Raw genomic sequence first — 20,149 nt, forward strand, 5'->3', positions numbered from 1 at the left:
GATGCAAGCTGGATGCGGGATTCGTATCGACTGGGATTCGAACCCGGTTCGCCTCACTGGAAGGCAAACGCTCTACCCCCGAGCCATCGCGGTTCTTAATACTTTATTTCTACTAACGAGACCAGTGGTTTCCAACTGGTGGCCTGGGGGCCGCATCTGGCTAGCGAAGACTTTTTTTTGTGGCCCGCGAACTAAAATATATTAGTTGTCATTTTTTGCGGACAATTTTAGTAAAAAATCTATATGGGTTAAAATATTTGACTCGTTAATAAAAAATTAATTTCTTCGTTTCTGCGAAATTTAACATACCAACGGTACAAAAAATTCATTTTTCAGGTTTTGCATCCAAGAAAATATTTATTCAAATACAAAAATAATCGTGAATGTTGCTCTTTTTTATTTCATTTTTTTGTATTTTGTGAATAATAATTTAGCATGTGTGTATCAGAATTTTCTCGAAAAAATTCTAAGATGTAACTTTTGAAACCACTCATTTTGGACGAAAATATTTACACATACATTTGTAAATTTAAAATGTAAATATCTATTCTCTGGTGGTTGCAGCAGACAAACCTCAATATTCTCACTGAACATTTTGTGTGCTTCAATGTAAGTTTTAATACCAACCTTTTTAAAGTTTATCTTAACAATTAGATATCTGTTGCACATTAATTGGTTGCAGCAGACAAACCTCAATATTCTCACTGAACATTTTGTGTGCTTCAATGTAAGTTTTAATACCAACCTTTTTAAAGTTAATCTTAACAATTAGATATCTGTTGCACATTAATTGTTTAATACATAGGTGCACATTACAGCTATTGTAACCCGAATTTTTTAATACGTAATTAAATATTTTTAAAAATCTACTTCTTATTTTAATTTGCAATTCAATACTTTTGTTTTGTACAATTTGGTAAGAATCTGACAGTAAAATTTAATGTTCCTTTAAACACAAAAGAGTCCTACATAAAATTTTGATAAAGTTGCGGCCAGCCATTTGATTTGTGCTTTTAATTGTGGCCCCCGGCCTCATGTTAGTTGGAAACCACTGAACAAGACTATAAAACACTCTCTTAAATCATAAATGAGAAGAAAATAAAAAAATATCAAAATATAAAATAACGCCATTCGTTTCAATCACAAATGTTGGAGATAATTTTGATACCATTTAGAAAGATTTGTTGCCTTTTCTTAGCATTTTTTCTTTTCCAAAACTTTTTTTTTATCAATAATGCACGTGTGGTTTGTTTGCATATACTTAACGGAGATCGCATATTATATTATATCATCCTCTTTAAGTATCCCTTGCTCGTAGCGACATCTATAGTTTGTTGACAATTTTCGCCTCAGAAAGGGCTGCGTCACTCAACTATCGTTAAGCATGGAAGGCAAACCAGCAAGTTTGTATATTCCTTTTTTGAGATCTTGTACAGAGGAATCTTCCTCTCCTATTGAAGGAGAAATAAAAGGTAAATACAATATTTCACTAACATCGATTTTGTAAAAATCCGTTATTCAGAGCATTAAGCGTATTTAGTGGCCTTGAACTAACAACACTAGAACTAAGTCACATGGTTGAGTTTTTTTTTTTTTTTTTTTTTTTTTTTTTTTTGTATCAAGCAATTGCAGCTGGTGATCGTTGCTGCAGAAATAAAAAAAAAATTTTTTTGATAAAACTTTTTTTTTTCCCATAGAGAAGAAAATTGATGAAGCGCTTGTTGTTTTGTTTGGTTAAAATTATGTATATATCTTATTCTTAAAGTATATGAAAATAATATTTATTTTACAATTCCTTTTCTTTTTTTAAATGAATTTTGTATGTGCTTTAAGGTTGTAGCTTAAGGTATCAAATGAATTTTTATTCTATTTTTTATCTTTTTGTTAGAATCAGTTTTATACTATAGATATTCGTTTTTTCTTCTTGGAAAACGTGTTTAATGTATTGTCAACAATTTTATTTTGGTTTCTGTGTACTTTATTCTTAAACTTTATGAAAGCAACCTTTATCATACACTACAATTTCTTTTTGCTAAAATCTATTTTATGTATACTCTAGGTTCTTTTATCAATTTTTATTCTTTCTCTCTTTTTGTTAATATTAATTTTAGACTCTAGGGTTTTATCAGATCAATTTTCACTCCTTTTATCTTATTTACACTTGGTAAACACTTAATTTATTTTAAACAATTTTTTATTATTTTGAATTACTTTATGTATATCACATTCTTAAACTTTCGGAAAATAATATTTATTTTACACTACAATTTATAGATATATTTATTTGTTAAAAATCAATTTCATGAATATTTTAGCGTTTTATCGTATCAATTTTTATTCTTTTTTTTTTCTTTTCGTTTGAATTCCTTTTATACTCACTAGGTTTTTATCTGATCAACACTAAGTTGATATTTTTTCTTGGAAAACGAAATTAATTTCTTTTTAACAATTTTATTTTAAATTACTATATGTAAATCTTATTCTTTAATTTTTTGGAAGCAATATTAATTTTACACTACAATTTCTTTTCTTTTCAAATCAGTTTTATATGTACTTTAGTTTCTTATCATATCAATATTATTCTTTTTTTCTCTTTTTGTTAAAGTGAATCTTATGCTCGCTAGGTTCTCATCTGATCAATTTCTATTTATCTAATTTCTTCTAGAGAAAAAAAATAAGAAAAATACATAATTAAAAAGATTAAAACTAGCAAAAAAATTTTCCTATTTCTTTTAAATTATTATGCAAAAGAATTAAATTTCAGAATTCTTTTACATTTTTGGCGTGAATTCCAGTCTACTAAAATTTTGTGGAGGAATATACGACGATTTTTTTTATTAATTGGCGTACTTTTTGAATTTTAATATAGACTGGAGGGCATTTAATGACACACAATTCGACATTTAATTAAGCTTGTGGGGAATTATAAATCGACTATGTCAACCTTCTTCTATCAAAAGGGACCTCAAGATAGAATCAATTGCTGGATGCTGGATATGGTTGAAATCTCAGTGTTTGGCGAGAAGCGCCACTAACTGATTCATCTTATTCTATTGGTCATAAACTGTAAAGACATATATATATACACACAGGAAAAACAGTCGTAAAATATAAAAGGTAGGGTTGGAGAAAACTCCATTGTCAAGAATGATGTTGAGCACATTAAAATCGTTCGATAATTACAAAAATAAAATTTAACTATATACAACAATATAGAAAAATGGGATGAGCAGGTATAATTAAAACGAATGAAAATTATTTACAATAATTCAGGGGTCTGTCCAGACCGAATTTACTACCGTTTAGCGGTACCTGCACAAATTCAACTTTAGGAAAAACGGTATTTTTACAAATTTAATTTTAGGAAAAACGCTAGTTTCACAAAATACTTTTTCTTAAAATTTTATTTTTGTATTCCTTAAGAAATGATAAATCCATATTCTTGCCATATTTTTGTGTTGGATTTTTAAATATAATTTTTTATTTTTCACAAATTATGCCTAAATTTTCACAAAATAGGCACCTCTCAGAAAAACCTAGACAGACCCCTGAATATACATGTGTGTAGAAGTGTTCCACAGCGACCCGACCGTCCCGGTGATTACCGCTCGTACCGGGTTGCTCGCTGTATAAGTTAGCAGGTGTGTGGCTCACCCGGTTACACCCTTTCGGGTTGCTCCTTCAACGTGCGCGCCACAACCTGGTGTTATGATTAGTGTGTGTTTGTGTTGTTTATGTTTTAAAGTACTTTGACATAATACAATCTGAGCTTAAGAAAGCTGTCATAGGGCTATAGTTGATATTATACTTGGAGGAGCATTTTTAAGCATTTCATTTGAAACAGAATCGTGGCCATGGGCCTTTCGATTCTTTAATTTTTTGATAATATTGATGATTTCATTATCGCTGGCGTTATCCATAATATTATTACTGGGGGTTGAGTTAATGATAAGTTAAGTTAACATTATTATCGTTAATAGGGCATGAGATATTATTAAGTGAAAACTGTTCTTGCATAACAGTAGAAGAGATCTTTGCTTTATCATTATATTTTAGTGGTAGGTTAACTGGAATGGGTTTTCTTAAATTTTTGGCCATATTCCAAAACAAATTAGTGTCAATTTTACATGTCTTATATACTAGTTATTCGGTATTTAATATTTATAGTGATAGTTACGCTACAAGCTCATTTAAGAATTCCAAATTTTTTTTAAAAATAATATTCTTTAAATCGAAGAATTAGAAAACACACTTTTTAATATCTCAGCCATTCCTTTATAAAAAAACAAGTCATAAGTTATTAAAAAATGAATAAGTGCAAAAAAAAACAACAAATAAGTGCTAAAAGTAGATTTTAAGAAATTAGAGAAAAATTATCATTTGTGGTAGCAATGTTATCAAATTGTGGGGAGCAGGGCTCGACCAATTCCGGTTGACACGAAGTCTTAAAAATCATTGTTGACGCCCTATATTTTAGTAAAATTTAACCAAAGTTTTATTTTTCTTTCTTTCACATTTATTTATTTTTAAAAAATCCTGTAAATTTGAATATTTACGGGCTGCTTGTTCTTAAAAATTATGATCAACTACAAGAAATTTTTACATTATCGTAAATCCTTGTAGGCAAGTATTTAAGTTTTAAATCGTATTCAATATAGTTGGAACATTTTGCGCTATACACTTGAAATATTAGATTGAGTGCAATATAAACTTTAACTTGAATGCTCTATGAATTTAACCGGAACAAATCTGAACATCTCTATTTTATTTCACCTGCAACACCGCTCATTATTATCAATAAATTTTTTTTTTAAATACTTACTATAAGTATTAGTTCAACTTTATGCGATCCAATCCCTTAAGGCCAGTACGCAGAATGCGAGGACCTTGCGAGTCTTTCGGCCGGTAACTGTGCGTTTGAGCACCATAAGCGCCAGACAAAAGGGGCAGAGGCGCGGTGTCTAAGCCCACACGGTGATTGTATAAATCGTGAAGACAGCTGGAAAACTTCAGGAAAGTAACATAAAGCACACAAACTCATGGAAGTGTCCTCCGCCTTGATGGACAACACCATCAGCAGCGAACCAACGTTTGTTTCAAACGCAAAACAAAAAAAATTAACGACACAATGCCCTGTCAAACATCACAAAAGGTGGGAGATGAACTAGGGAATTGCATATTTTTCTCCTGATGAGTGATTCGATCAAAATTAGGCTAGGGGAGATCTCACTCTGAACATGGTGGTTAGTTTCATACCCCAACTTGAACTTCGCATTCGCAGCTACTTTACAGATGGCCAAATCAATAGCACTTGTATCATCGGAGGAATTGAACGTAACTCTTTTATGTCGACCAATGGCATTACATCGTCTATCCAATAGCTTCCATTTTTTTTTCTTGATAGAAAACTCCGTATTTTTCAATTCTTCATTTGAAATTTTTAAACGGATCCCTAGAGTTTACTTGGTGACGCGAGAATCAATATCGTAAAGATCCATCCCTGGGTTCTTAATGATCGGTGCAATGAGCAATTGAATTTTTTAAGCCAAGTCTTGGCTGACGCTTCGATTTAAGTTCGTTTTTGGACTCAATTTGGATAAGGATTCCATTTTTCAAGGTATTCTTAAGACGTCTCATACCTAGTCCTAGTTTAGCCGGAGGAATCCTTTCCTGAACCTTCTTCTTGACGGTTTCAAAGATCTCGTGTAATTCCGATGTTAATGAATAATTCACCCGAATTCGAAAGGTTGAGTTTCTTGCGCGTATTCTGATTCGCAAGCCTTGAGATATGTTCTTGATGGTACCAATAGTTTTCCAAACAAGTAGACAAGTTTACCTCCATAATTCAGTTTCCTCCCTTAAATCTGTCATACTTAAAAAAAAATATAAGGAGACGGTATAATTTGGTAAGAAGTATTCTCAGTCCTTTAACCTCAGTTACAATTGCAACTCCATCAGAACTTGTTATAATTTTCTCTCAGCAATCATATAGGGTATTTAGCAATAGTGTAAAAGTTAATTCTTAATATTATTAAAGAGTTTTAAATAATTATTTATTATTTTAATTGCATGTGTTAACCGAACACAGTATATATAATATAAAATAAATATAACTTATTTGCTCTTAATTTTAAAACCATAACTAATTACCTTTATCATAAAATATTATTATGGAAATATATAATCAAAATAGAACTGTATAAAAATGTCGTTAATTAAGAAAACTTACATAATTTACATGCAAATATAAATTACATAATTATGGCGATAATAGCAAAATATTTCCTGATTTTCTTCTTTAATTAACGATCCTATCACAAGAAATGTTTAGTTAAAAAGATTACACAAAAAACAACAATCAGAAACGGTTTAAAACCATTTTTTTATGATATGTTAAAAAAAAATTTAACTCAAAAATTTTATAATCATGCAAAATTTCATTATTCGTTGTAAAATTAAATGGGAAAAATTAAATTTAAAAAAATGAGTATATTGGTAAAATAGGTTTTTATATTCTTTTTTTTAACTGAAATTTTGATTCGAATATTTTAACGCTATAATTCGAATATTTTGGTCTGGATGAACTCTCTCCTACTTTCTTCATTTTTGATTAAGCATCTCGATTGATTAAACAAAATTGCAAATTATTTGTACTCTTAATTAAAATTATGATAAAAATAGTGCAACTAAATAACACCGAAGGGTAACTTGTGTTGAAAACATTTGTTTTATACTTAGAGTTGGCCTTGATTTTTGATTTGTCACTTGACCTTGCAGAATTTGCTTGAAAAGAAAGGCACGTGGTTAGTCTCAAGGGTATTATGGAGAAAATACGTCACTCCCTCGCAGATTGAATTAAGTAAAGAAAAGATAAATTTCTTTTTCTCTTCTTTTCTTTTTCCAGAGCGATGTTTTTTTTATTGAGATAATTTGCTTGTGTCCAAGATCAACCTTAAGAATACAGTAAACTTCAATAAAAAAATAAGTATACGTGCTATTTTAATTTAAATTATAGAGATGTCACAAGCACAAATTCAGATATAGAGAGTTCTATGCAACACATTTTGAAGACTAACCCACGTAGACCTACTGGAGTAAACCTACATAGAGAAACATCACCCTAAGTTTCATTCTAATTAACTTCGGACTTCATCATAAAGGCGATACTTTTACGAATTCATTTAGAATTTTTATTCAAAAATATTGTGTAAGCTAACATTATATTAGTATTTTATTTTTGTTAAAAGTAATGCATTTTTTGATTGTCTCTCTTTTTCTCTTCTTTTCTTAATCAATTTTTAGTCAGATAATTTTCTTGTGTCCAAGATCAACCTTAAGAATACATTAAACTTCAATAAAAAAATAAGTATACGTGCTATTTTAATTTAAATTAAAGAGATGTCACAAGCACAAATTTAGATACCTGATCTCAAAAGGAAAGACGAATTTATCAAGGAATCCGTTTTTATTTTTAACTTTGGTAAAACAGATGTTACGTTGCAGAAGAGAAGATACATGAATTGGCAGAAGGGTATATCAACCCACGGAGATCCAGGTCCTCCCTGTGTGCTCCAGGGAGAAGGTATCAAAATTTAATAAAGTATCATCATGTTATTGAAATTTAGTAAAATTTCAGATAAATTTATATTTAAAAGGTAGTTTCAAATTATTAAAAATGAAGATGAATAGGAGACCCACAATTTGTGAGCACACAGAATGTGGTGGGGGGGGGGAGAGAGAAAAAGGCAGCAACCATTGGTGAAAGCTCTATGGGAAATACTGGTCTATCTCCAAAAGACAGCGTTTCCTCTTTAACTGCTGCGAGAATCTCTACAGTGAACTCGCTAGGAGCTGAGCCCTAGAGATTTGGCAAAGGCCAAAGACAACCAAGAAGGCGCTTCAGTTGGAGACAGCCCAGTAGGCAAATGGCACAACAAACATTGTTATGATCACATCATAAATGTATATAGTTTCTTTTTTATAGTTATGATTTTGTAAATGCATTTAACTTATATTTAATATCTTATAGGAGAAATTCCGAAATGGCTGAAAGGCTCTCTTCTCAGAAACGGATCAGGATTACTGAAAATCGGTCCCGATCAATACAAACACCTGTTTGATGGAATGGCATTGGTGCACCGATTTGGTGTACAAGATGGTAAAGTGACGTACCAAAACAAATTTGTGAGAAGCAACGCATACCAAATCAACACGAAAGCCAACAGAATAGTAGCGCATGAGTTCGGCACACTTGGCGTACCTGATCCTTGCAAAACGATATTTCAGAGGTAATTTTCAAAAAAGAATATGCTATTATGAAAAAAGCACGTTAATTTTCTAGGCACTACACGTTAAATCTTCTTAATACCTATAAAAAATAAAAGCCACTTTCTTTCAGACTGAAATTACGCATAAAGTCATTACTGGGGAGGGCTTACCGTTTGAATGACGGGACTATCTACGTTATAAAATGTAATGACGTAACGTATCAATGTTTGCAAAATCGGCCATACAGTTCAATGAATAAGGGTAACGCATTGACAACACAAATATGCAAGCATTGAAACTTTTCAACAAAAAATTTCAATGCTTGCAGGAAATTCCGAATATTTTTACATAATTCATTTCTAAATATGTCGAAATTTTTTTGAATGGTTCAGAAATTATGCGCCTTGACCCTGCAAACCTTAAATGGCATTACCAGCTTGAGTAAAAGTAAAGATTGTTTTTATGCTATCCGGTACATACCTAAGAATTTGCTACTTGTACACAAAAGTAAAGATTGTTTTTATGCTATCCGGTACATACCTAAGAATTTGCTACTTGTACACAAACTATTCCAAGTTACAAAAATAACTCGGTTTTCGAGTTTTTATCATTCAGAGGCGAGCTATAGTGGTAAAAAGGTTTCTCCAAAACAATACAATCTACGGAAACATTAAAATACATCTTTAAAGCTTCATTTAACGCTCTCTTAAATTGCTAATTTAATGTAAACAACTATTTTTTAAATTCAAAATTTTTTTAAAATTTCAGGTTTACTAGTTTTTTTAAAGGTACTGGACTAACAGATAATGACTTAGTAAATGTCATTATGTATGCTAATGAACCATATGCTTGTACCGAGTCCAATGCTATTTGGAAGATTGATCCTGTCACATTAGAAAGCTTGGAAAGGGTAAGTAGATATACGTACTGTTTTCTTCTCTTTTAGCTGTTGTNCTTAGTAAATGTCATTATGTATGCTAATGAACCATATGCTTGTACCGAGTCAAATGCTATTTGGAAGATTGATCCTGTCACATTAGAAAGCTTGGAAAGGGTAAGAAGATATACGTACTGTTTTCCTCTTTTTTAGCTGTTGTAACCAGGGCCCAACTTAGCCTAATTGGGGTCCGGGGCAAAAACCTCTTTGGGGCCCTCCTCTTCTTCACTACTTCAGTAATGAAGAACCGAACTTTATAAACTTATTTAAATTTTTCGCCTGATTATAGATATATAACAAGAAATTTGACTAGAACCTAAAATAGCCATTAAGTCCCCCTTCCTCTAATAATCAGACGAAATATCGTTCTGCCATTTTATTGATTTTCTGACAATTCTATGATTTTCATGTAGAATGCAATTTTCTGACAGTTAACTTTGTCACCTAGCTGCGAAAAATTCATATCCTTGCTAACATTATGGTGGAATTAAGCTAAAGTTTCGCAATTACGATGGCTCAATTAAGCCAATCAGAAACCCATATTTTTGTCAACATATTGCATTTTGCGAAATTTAAAAATACAAGTTTTTAATTGGCAAAATTTGTCCATCGCAATTACGAAAATTTAGCTGAATTCCGCCCTAGAAAACCATGGATTTACTAAATTTGTATTCATTCTATAGATTAATGAAGAAGCTAACATAAAACTGACTAATATTAGAGTATGCTGATATTTTGTTTTAAAAAAAAGTTCACCAAAGACTGTAACGTAAAAGTAAACTTTCCATTTGATTTGGGGCCTTAGTTCAACACCTTCTAGAAAAGAACAGGCCTCAGCACGGGTTACCATAAATATCCTTTAGTAGTCCAAACGTAATGACATATTTCGTATTTTCAACCACTGCGCAGCTTAGTACCCCGAACGTAATGACATCTTTCTTATTTTTCATCTACTGTACAGTTAACTTCGTCACATCGGACTACTAAATTGATCCGTGCTGAGGCCTTCCTTTTTCTAGCAGGTTTAGTTTAGTCAGGCTCTGGTTGTAACGAAATAACGTAAATTAATAAGATAGATTAATTATAATAGCAGAGTTTATCGCTCATGGGCTGCAACAGCGGCACAACTCAAAAAATCATGTTTTGAGATGGTAAGTGGGTTTAAAGTTTTCATTGCTAAAGAAAATGCATAGGAAATGCTTTAGTTTGCTTAAACGAAGATTACCTTCAAGTTGAATTGTATTAGTACTGCTGCTGAAAGGCTGTGCATTTTCATATTTATTAGTCGACTGTTCTTAGTCCAAATCGTGTGTTTTTTGAGTTGTGCCACTATTGCAGCCCATGAGAGATATACTCGGTGAATTTTTTTGTTGTATTGGTAGTGAGATTTCTAACAACCACTATTCCTATGACCACTTATAATTTTATGCTAGAATATTGTGAGTTTGATTATAATAGCGATNAGATTTATAAGTTTAGAAGTGTTTGAACAAATAGTCGTATCGTTTCTGATATGAGTTCATTTGATTTAGCAGTTTATATTTAAAACTGTTAAATAAAAAAGAACAGTAGCACTATTTCATTTGTATAAATATCATGTAGATTTGATATATTTGACTTGTTTAAACTTTTATTTTCTTCTTAAATCTCCACTGCTTTTCAAGTACTAAATGTCCATCATTGCTATTCCTATTTTAACGTTACACCAGAAAAAAATTACACCAGAACAACTCACGCTACTTAATCAAAGAAATGAGCAGGGATGTAGTTGTGAAACTTACGATAAAGAAATCATCGTAATTCTTGTACCTAATGACAATTTTTAATGTTTATTTAATACTTTTCATCTATTTTGTAGGTAAATTTGAGTAGTTATCTTCCTGTCACTGCTGCTGTTGCTCATGCGCACGAAGGAACAGATGGCACAGTTTATAACGTAGGAAGCGTTTTTAAAATGCATCCACAGTACAAGATTTTAAAATTTCCCCCAAAGGGTAACTTTACTTCAACCATTTTCTAATAATATTACTTTTTACTTCTAAAATTATTATGAAATTTTCGTAAAAATCGTAGAGTATGAATCTTTTCGTAAAAATCGTATGTATGGAAAGTTTTGAAGCTAGTTATTATTGGAAATATTGTTAGTGACATACCAAAAAAATGATATTTTGAAATTCAATTAAATTTTTTAAATGTATAAAACAGTCAATGCTAGTACAAGGTCATTTTAAAATACTTACAGCAGTGCTATTAATAAAAATTTTTTTAAAAAAATAGTTCTTTTAGTAGTATAGTATTAGATCTTGGAGCAAGAGACTGTAAATTGTCATATTTCGTTTCATTCCAAATGTAAATACCTAAAAATAATTTTATTACTAAAATATCAATTGAAAAGTACAAGTGACGATTCAATAAAAATTATGAACTCAGCTTAAGATTAATTAATCAATTAAGAGGAAGCTATACCGCGTCCTCTTAATTTTTCGTCGCGAATTCTTTCTCCCTCATTACTAATTTGAAAGAAAGAAAAAGTAAGTTCAAGCAAACCTAGAGTAAGTTACCAAGTTGCTGAAAAAAATGCTTCAAAATATTAAAATGTAAACAAATTACAGGAGGAGAATTTCTCCGTTGCGCAATCCTAAGTTATCATTTAAAAATTTTCTATTCAGTATTTGTAACTTCATAGCTTACTCTAGGTTTATCTGGACTCACTTATTCTACACTGTAAATTTTAAATTAGTTTTGGAGGTGAAACACAATTTGCGATTAATAGTTTCGACCTTGGTATGGCGTCCTGTTAAGTACTAATTCCCTTCCACCTCCCCAACATGCTACGCAAACGCTATCTCAACGGACTAGGTTTTAAAAATTATTTCGCGCATAGAATTAAACGCAATTAGAAAACTCGATTATCTATCAGATAATTGAGTTTTATAATTGCGTTAAATATAAGTTTTAGATTCATTTTATAAGTTATCGAACTATCGCAAAATGCGTAAAAAGTGAAACTAATACTATCTTCGATCATTCTCTTGACTAAAACTATTGGGACCCAATTTTTCAGATTGCGACTACTCTCCCCAAATATTTAAAAATCTTAATCTGTTAGCAAAAAAGTATTATTTATTGAGGTAATCAAATTAAAAAATCCGGCATAAAAACTACTTTAGTTTAGCATCAGTATATGAGCTGCAATAGCTATACAACTAAAAAAAACATGTTTTGAGATAAGTGGGTTTAAAGTTTTCATTGCTAAGAAAAATGCACAAGAAATGCTATAGTTTGCTTAAACGAAGATTACCTTCAAGTTAAATTATGAGTTGTGCTAGTATTGTTGCAGAAAAGAATGTGTATTTTTATATTTACACCTGTTCTTAGTCCAAAACGCTTGTTTTTCGAGTTGTGCCACTATTGCAGTCCTTGAGCGATATAAAGGCATGACCGTTTGAACTATTCAGTGGGGCATCATTAGAACTAAAGTTATTCAGATAGCAATTTTTTTTGTCATGTTGTACTAATAGTATATTAGTATGCTTTTGATAAGAACATTAAAATAATGAATTTTATCCAACCATTTAATTGTAGAAAAAGAGTCTGATAACACATTTGAAAAAGCTTCAGTTGTTTGTACCATACCGTCTTCAAAATACTTTTCCCTCAGCTATCATCACAGCTTTGGTATGAGCGAAAATTATTTTATATTTGTGGAACAACCTCTTCAGTTATCTTATACGAAGTTAGCTGTGTCTTCTTTAATCACCAAATCATCAACGTTTGCTGATGCTCTCTCCTGGAATGATAGCCAGCCAGTGAGTTACATTCATTTGAATCAATCTTATTTTCAATAATCTTCTTTTTATCACTTATGTTACACCATTATTCAATGGCGCAATTAATTTAATATATTAGTTTTTACAAATCGCCTAATCAAATTCAGGTTTTTTTTCTTCTTCTGAATATTATTGCGAAAGATTTGACACTTGGCAATATTATTGGGACAGGTGAATTGTAAAAATAATAATCAAATCGCAATAATCAAATCAATAACAATAATCAAATCGCAATAAAAAAAAAGAAGAAAAAGAGAAGAACTAAGACAGTTAAAATTTATGTTTACTGTTCTTGAACTAAACTATAAAAAAAAGTTTAAATAGTTCTACAAAAAAGTTTTTTTTTTATTATTTTACTTCAAATTATTTTTATTTAAATAATAATTTTTTTTTTGCTATTTCTTTAATTATTTTGCTTTGTTTTAAAGACTGTTTATATAATTATAAATGGTTTGTACAGTTTAGTTTTATTTTCTTATTCATAAATTAGATTTACTTAAAAAAAAAACTCGTACAAAAATGAGATTATTATGGAAGTTTAAACTAAAGTTTAAATTATGATGGTCGCAGAAAAATATATTGAATTTTTTGAAATTGAATCAGTTAAGTTTAATTTAATAAAGTGTTTAAAAGTATTATACTTTAAAATGAAACATAGGTGTTAAGCGAATTTGATTGCTAGAAAAATGTTCTTAAAAGAAGAGAAAAAAAGAGTTCTTAAAAAGAGAGAGTTAGAGTTCTTAAAAACGAGTTCTTAAATTATGCTATTTTTCTAAGTTATGCATATAAATATTAATAAGATTCGCATTAGAATCTAATTATGTGAAGATTGAAAGTGTTTAGTATTTTGTTTGGTTTTATGGCTAGTGACATCAAGATAAAAATAAGCATTTTGATAAAAAAAAAAATAAAAAAAGATCTAGTTAGATTCAGTTTTTAGATATTGTATGTACTCGTATGTAAATAGTTATATTTCATTGTATTTATTTTATGTGAAGTTAAATTATAGTATTTATTCACATTCTAATTTTATTTTGAATATTTTAGTTTGATATCTAAATTGAGTTACAAGTGAATTGTCTACCAATGTTTACTGCAAGAGTCGAAAAATAATTTAGTAACTTTAAGTTATAAAGTTAAATATTATACATCACTTCTAATGTAAAAATTGTATGTTGCATTTAATTTGACAGTTAGAAAATTTAGTTTTAAAATGGACCGGGATAGCCTGGTCGGTAGGGTGCTGGACCCATGTCCGACAGTTCGTAGGTTCGAACCCCGGCGGTCGAAGACTCCCCGTGTAGTTGGTGACTGATGCACGTAAAAATTCTGTAGAGTCGCAAAGTCCCCCATGTTCCCATAACAAACCAATACCTCTGGGGGTACTAGATTGGACATCGATCGTTCTCTGATTCAGGTCAAAATTACGATCTGTGGATGAATGAATGGATGCCTTATAAACAGGTGTGACGTATGATGCGGCGGAAGTCGAATTCTTGGCCATAGATGGCGCCACTGAAAAACAAGAAGCGCCCCTCTGCCTTAAATCTGCTCGGTTTCACCACGCAGGCTTTCTAGAATGGCAAGTGGCATTAGAACCAACCAACCTATTTTAAAAGTGAATTGTTTTGATTGTAACATAATGCATTGGTTTTAACCATAAGTTTAAAGAAATACACAAAATACAAAGTTCATAAATAACTTTTCCTTTGTTTTCTCTGGAAAAGTTCTTCCAAGGGGTGAGGAGTTATAAAGTCTAAAAATAGTAAAAATTATCGGGTTAGCAAAAGCACGAATAAAATAAATAAAAGCACGAGATTTCATGAAACATCAGAGAGTTTTTGATTTTTTAGAACATAGTTTTGGTTTTCGAATTTGATTTTTTATTGCAACAGGCTTTTTTATTCTACAGGCTTTTCTATATCTAATTGCAAGATTATTATTAACCCGTTACAGCTAATTTAATGTCATTACTGTATTTGTAGTTGTGAAATCTGGAAACCTTTTGCCTCCCCATTTTCAAAGCAAGTCACTGCCATTTTTTTCCCATGAGTCACGTCTTTTTCTTGATACGAAAAATTTACGCAAAAAGCAAAGAAAATTTGGGATTTGCCTAAAACAGAGAAAGAAGCAGCCAGATTCTTTCAAGGGAAAGGCGTTTTAGCTGAAATCGCAATTTGTGATAAGAATCATGAAATGCGAAGATGAAATTCAAGGGCGTTGCAACCTTTCATCTTGTCCGCTGTAAAAGAAACCGTAAAGGCACATGGTTTCAGTCATCGAAATTGAGCTTTTTGAAGAGTTTATATATTGTTGGAGTGAAGAATTAACTTCAGTTATATGATGTGAAAAGCAGTTGGAAATTAGACACGGAACAATTGTGTAGACTCATGCATGAGGTTTGTGTGAATTTTTTGCTTAAACGTGAACAACGGAAAATAGGAGGACCTGGCATGATCGTCGAAGTGGACGAAAGCGAAAAAACAAGGCGGGTAGGATTCTATCACAACAATGGATATTCGGTAGAGTCTGTCGGAAAACGAACGAATGTTTCCTTGTGGAGTTGAAAAACCGATCCACTAACACTTTATTGAAGGCAATTAAGAAAAATATCAAGAAAAAAACTATAATATATTCCGATTCATGGAAATTATACTGACTAGTAAGCTAGAAGATGAAAGTTTCGAACATTTCAAAGTGAATCATAAGTACAACTTAATCGATCCGGAAACTTGGACGCACAAGCAAAAAATGGAGTGGCTGTAGAGCAGCGCTAAATGGTGAAATAAGAAACACAGAGGAACGGCCCGCTATCATCCCGAAAGTTATCTTGGGGAATTTATGTGGAGAAGGCACACGGAGGACCCTTTTGAAAATATTTTAGGTGTGATATTAAAATGTTTATGTCTCTGAAGTAAAAAAAGAAAAAATTGAACCATTTATTAACAGTTTTTTTTAATGTGTATGCTGTGTGTTGCGGCCAATAAAGTCTGCTTGGCGAGATTTGCGCCGGTATAATGGAAAAGTACCGTACTTTTTAATTAAGTAGTAAAAAGAGTTGATGGGCACATTGTACACGGTATTGGGAAGTGAAAAAGGTGGTCAGAATCTTAAGCATTACTTCCTAGGAAAGTGAGAAATTGTTTATGAATTATTTTACACTGAGAATGCGACAAAACCCAAATCTACAAGAATTATACAAGGAATTATTAAGGTTCAGTTATATGTACGTAACAACGACAAACACGTAACAATAAAAACAATTTTGTACGTATACGTAGTTACACAGAGATTACGTAAATTCGTGAAATATGAAATAAATTTCTAAGCTTTCTTTTTTTCGTATTCATTATTTTTCCGTATATTTGTCTCACTCAATTTGCTGAATTCAATGAGACAAATTTTAAGTCGATACAATTATAAATGTTAATTAATGAAGAAAGAGTTTTGTACTTATATTTGTTCACGCGTTTTTAATCTACAATCTTTTTTTTTTCTTTTAGTGTCGCTTCCACGTCGCACGTCGATCTGATGGGGAACTGCTGAACACCGTGTACCTCTCTAAAGGTTTTTTTGTCTTTCATCATATCAATGCTTATGAAGAAGATGATCAGCTTGTAGTTGATCTTTGCGTTTACGACGATGGAGAGATTGTGAATAAGCTTTACATAAAAGCTCTTGAAGATTTCTTTAAAAATAATCCCCATTGCCCTAATGGTATTGTAAATTCACGGACGAAGAGATTTGTTCTACCTCTTAAAGTAGAAGGAAAAAACAAGGTACGTTTGGTGTTATATTTATGCATAAAAACATATACATATTTGTACATATAAACAAACCAATCTAAATTCAATTCTTTATCTTTTCTGATTTCTTTAAGCATCGAAAATTATACTGAAATTACTTTTTTATACTCTAATATCCATGATGCAAGTTAATTGAATTGAATGTGGGGTTTAAAGGCGCAAAAAAGAACAGGCTACGCCAAACAAACGGTTTTCTTTCAACAAATGTAAGAAAAAAGCATATTTGTTTTGTCAAAATGCATTGTTAAAACTATGCATAACACACAAAACATCCAGGAGTCAATTAAATCAGATAAAAGTGTAAATCGGATAAAATTGCATAAAACAGGTTAAAACATTACATTGTAATGAAATACAAAGCGATGACGTAAGTTAAAGTTCTCCTGATGTAGTAAAAGAGTTCTACAATTAGCACACTGCACAAAAAAAAAAAAAAGAATTCAAACCTAAATGGTTTGAGTTAGTGATGTAATTTTTGGTACACGATCGATTTTCCAGTACGAAGTTAGTCACAAAACTGTAAATTTTTTTCAACAACATAATTTTTGTTATCAAATTTGGATTTTTTTGAACTACGAAATGTAACCGCAATCATTAAAATCAACCTAATAGTTAAACCAAATCGAAAATTTCAGACCGTTTAGTTAAGGAGCAGCTAACATTTTGGCCCATTGACTTGGCTTGAATTTAATTGAATGCAGTGAAATGTGGCAGAAAACAAGCGGTTTTTCGAATGATAGTTACATATTAATCTTAATATTAAATTTTCGCAAATACAAATTTATTTTACAAGAAATTTATCTTATTAAAATATGTAAAATTTATAAAACCGTATTAACACACAAATGCATTCGAAAGTAATTTAATTAATAAAAGTGTAAATTTGTTAAAATTAAAATGGGTAAAAATAGTACGTAAGTTATAAGATACAAAGTAAATAAAATAAGATAAAAACAGTTAGATACAGTATAAACTATCAATAACGCGGAGAAGGCAAAATTGTCAGGATGATAGGCTTCCTCCAAAAATTATTTATACATAAAATAGAACTAACAAAAACGGTGCGACAATATTGGTTAAAGCATGGGCACAAAGCATTTTAACATTCAAACTAAATTACCCCAAATAAATGCTGTATATTTTTCTATAATTTTATTTACTTTGTAAATATTCTCAACATTTATGATTTTAGGATGAAAATCTTGTAAAATTGCCAAACACAACAGCTACAGCTAAGAAATTGGAAGATGGTACAATTTTCTGTACCGACGAATTACTAACAGGTGCTGCTTCCTTTTTATTTTAATGCTTTAACATTTTTATTGTTTCTTTTTAACAAAAATAAAATACAAGAATTACAGAAACTTTAATCTCCAATTGATTACATGTAATTTACATTGAACTAAGGTAAACCAACCAGTGAAAGAACACACCTCAGTGAATGAACATCAGATAGATATTTTTTTATAAAATAAGATTTTAATAGTAATCAAGTTCGGGAAGAGAGAAAAATAATTTGAAAGGAAAAGAAACGAGCCAACTTATCGGAAAAGTAGGATAGGCACTCAAATATATTTTAAGGCCAGAACTTCTGATGCTTGAATAGCTAATAAGTCTCAACAAAAATAATTTGAAATATAAAATTTTGATATAACCCACAAATGTTAAAATTATTTTCAGATGTATGGTTTACAGAATTACCGAGAATAAATTATGAAAAATACAATGGAAAGAAGTACAAATACTATTATGCTGTTGCAACAAATGGAAAAACTTCGGAGAATTGTTTGGTAAGATTTAAATTTTGTAGTAAAATAGAATTTGACAATATGTTTAATAAAAATTAAGTCAGATCCATCTTTTTATAGATTAAAGGAGATGTTGAAAACAAAACATCCATTTCTTGGTTTGATGAAGGAGCTGTACCATCAGAGCCTGTATTTATTTCTGATCCTAACTCAGAAAATGCTGATGAAGACTCAGGTACAATGATTTTATTAAAAATAATGGTTCTCAATCCTAGATTCAGAAGGCGATGAGGTTTTTACTGAGCAAAAATTTAAATTGGGCACAGCATACCCTTCAACTATTACTGAATTTCCATATAATAATTTAGTCTACCACTACATATAATTAGTTTAAGCAGATATATAAAAGTAGTTTGGTGGTATTGTCACGTTTCGAACTGCTTATTTGTTAATAATTATGAATAAAAAATAAATAATAATAGATAAATGAAGTAATATATTTTCTTCATTTGTTCGTATATGTTATTACCTGTCCGTGTTATCCCTGTTTTGTGCTATCCTTTCTACCTTCTTTTTCCACAATATTATTTAACTATCTAACATCAAGTTTACTAACCCAAATAATTTTAACATCAATGGCCTTTGATTCAGTTTGTAATCATATCATTTACAGAGGTGGCCTTTCTGACCAGGTACGCCAATTACTAGTACCCCGGTGCACCAATTACTAGTTTCCACAGTTCATTGTGACGTTTTTAAATTTAATGAGAAATCGTTTGTTTTGAAATTTTCTGACTCAGATTAAAATTGGAAAAAATCCTTCGCAAGAACCTCAAATGTTGGAGGGTATGGTAAAATGAATAATAGCAACTTAAACAATTATAGCTCAAAATATTTCACGCTTTAAAAACCAATTTTGATGTATTAGACGGTCAACTTCAAACATAATAATTAATTAGGTCAACTAAAATCAATCATAAAATCGTGATTTGAATAAACATACTGTTCTTTAATGAATATAGAATTTTAATCATCAAAATAAAGAGTGTAGCCACAATCTGAATACTATAATCTCAAATGGTCTAGATCAGGCGAATGTATAGGCTCCTTAATCATCATTGCACTTTTTGCTACACCTAGGGAAGTTTTGAAAGCCATTCCAAAACATTTTGCACAAAATTATAAAATGAGCCTACCCAAAGATAATTTCATGCAAACAATAATTTAAATAATTATTTTATTTATTAATGAGCATTCTCAACCTTGCACTATGCTCAGACTGGTTATCAATTATTATTATTTATTTAAGTACGTTTGTTTATTGAACTGTTGAGTGTTTAGATTTTAAAATAAATAACTTGTCACTATTTATACTCATTTTGTTATTTAAATAATATTTAGCTATTTCTAAGACTTTCCACTATCATTATTCTATATTAGAGAGATATTTTAATTTGCTTATCAAAAAAAAAAAAAAAAAAAAAAAAAAAAAAAAAAAAAAAAAAAAAAAAAAAAAAAAAAAAAAAAAAAAAAAAAAAAAAAAAAAAAAAAAAAAAAAAA

At 30.5% G+C, this 20,149-nt stretch overlaps 1 protein-coding gene across 1 annotated transcript in view; it reads left to right on the forward strand.

Annotated features, from left to right (window-relative positions):
* The first annotated feature begins 1,315 nt into the window (after nucleotides 1–1,315).
* The window catches only part of LOC107449852 (retinal Mueller cells isomerohydrolase), a 21,093-nt gene continuing 2,259 nt past the window's right edge, over nucleotides 1,316–20,149 (forward strand). Inside the window, exons 1-9 of the mRNA XM_021146926.3 lie at nucleotides 1,316–1,472; nucleotides 8,030–8,288; nucleotides 9,037–9,178; nucleotides 11,064–11,199; nucleotides 12,791–13,014; nucleotides 16,539–16,814; nucleotides 18,034–18,124; nucleotides 18,522–18,631; nucleotides 18,710–18,824. Coding sequence (XP_021002585.2) covers nucleotides 1,385–1,472; nucleotides 8,030–8,288; nucleotides 9,037–9,178; nucleotides 11,064–11,199; nucleotides 12,791–13,014; nucleotides 16,539–16,814; nucleotides 18,034–18,124; nucleotides 18,522–18,631; nucleotides 18,710–18,824 — 1,441 coding nt within the window. The 5' untranslated portion in view covers nucleotides 1,316–1,384. The remainder of the gene's footprint in view (nucleotides 1,473–8,029; nucleotides 8,289–9,036; nucleotides 9,179–11,063; nucleotides 11,200–12,790; nucleotides 13,015–16,538; nucleotides 16,815–18,033; nucleotides 18,125–18,521; nucleotides 18,632–18,709; nucleotides 18,825–20,149) is intronic.

The sequence above is a fragment of the Parasteatoda tepidariorum genome, chromosome 10 (genome assembly GCF_043381705.1).
Source record: "Parasteatoda tepidariorum isolate YZ-2023 chromosome 10, CAS_Ptep_4.0, whole genome shotgun sequence".
Lineage (NCBI taxonomy): Eukaryota > Metazoa > Arthropoda > Arachnida > Araneae > Theridiidae > Parasteatoda > Parasteatoda tepidariorum.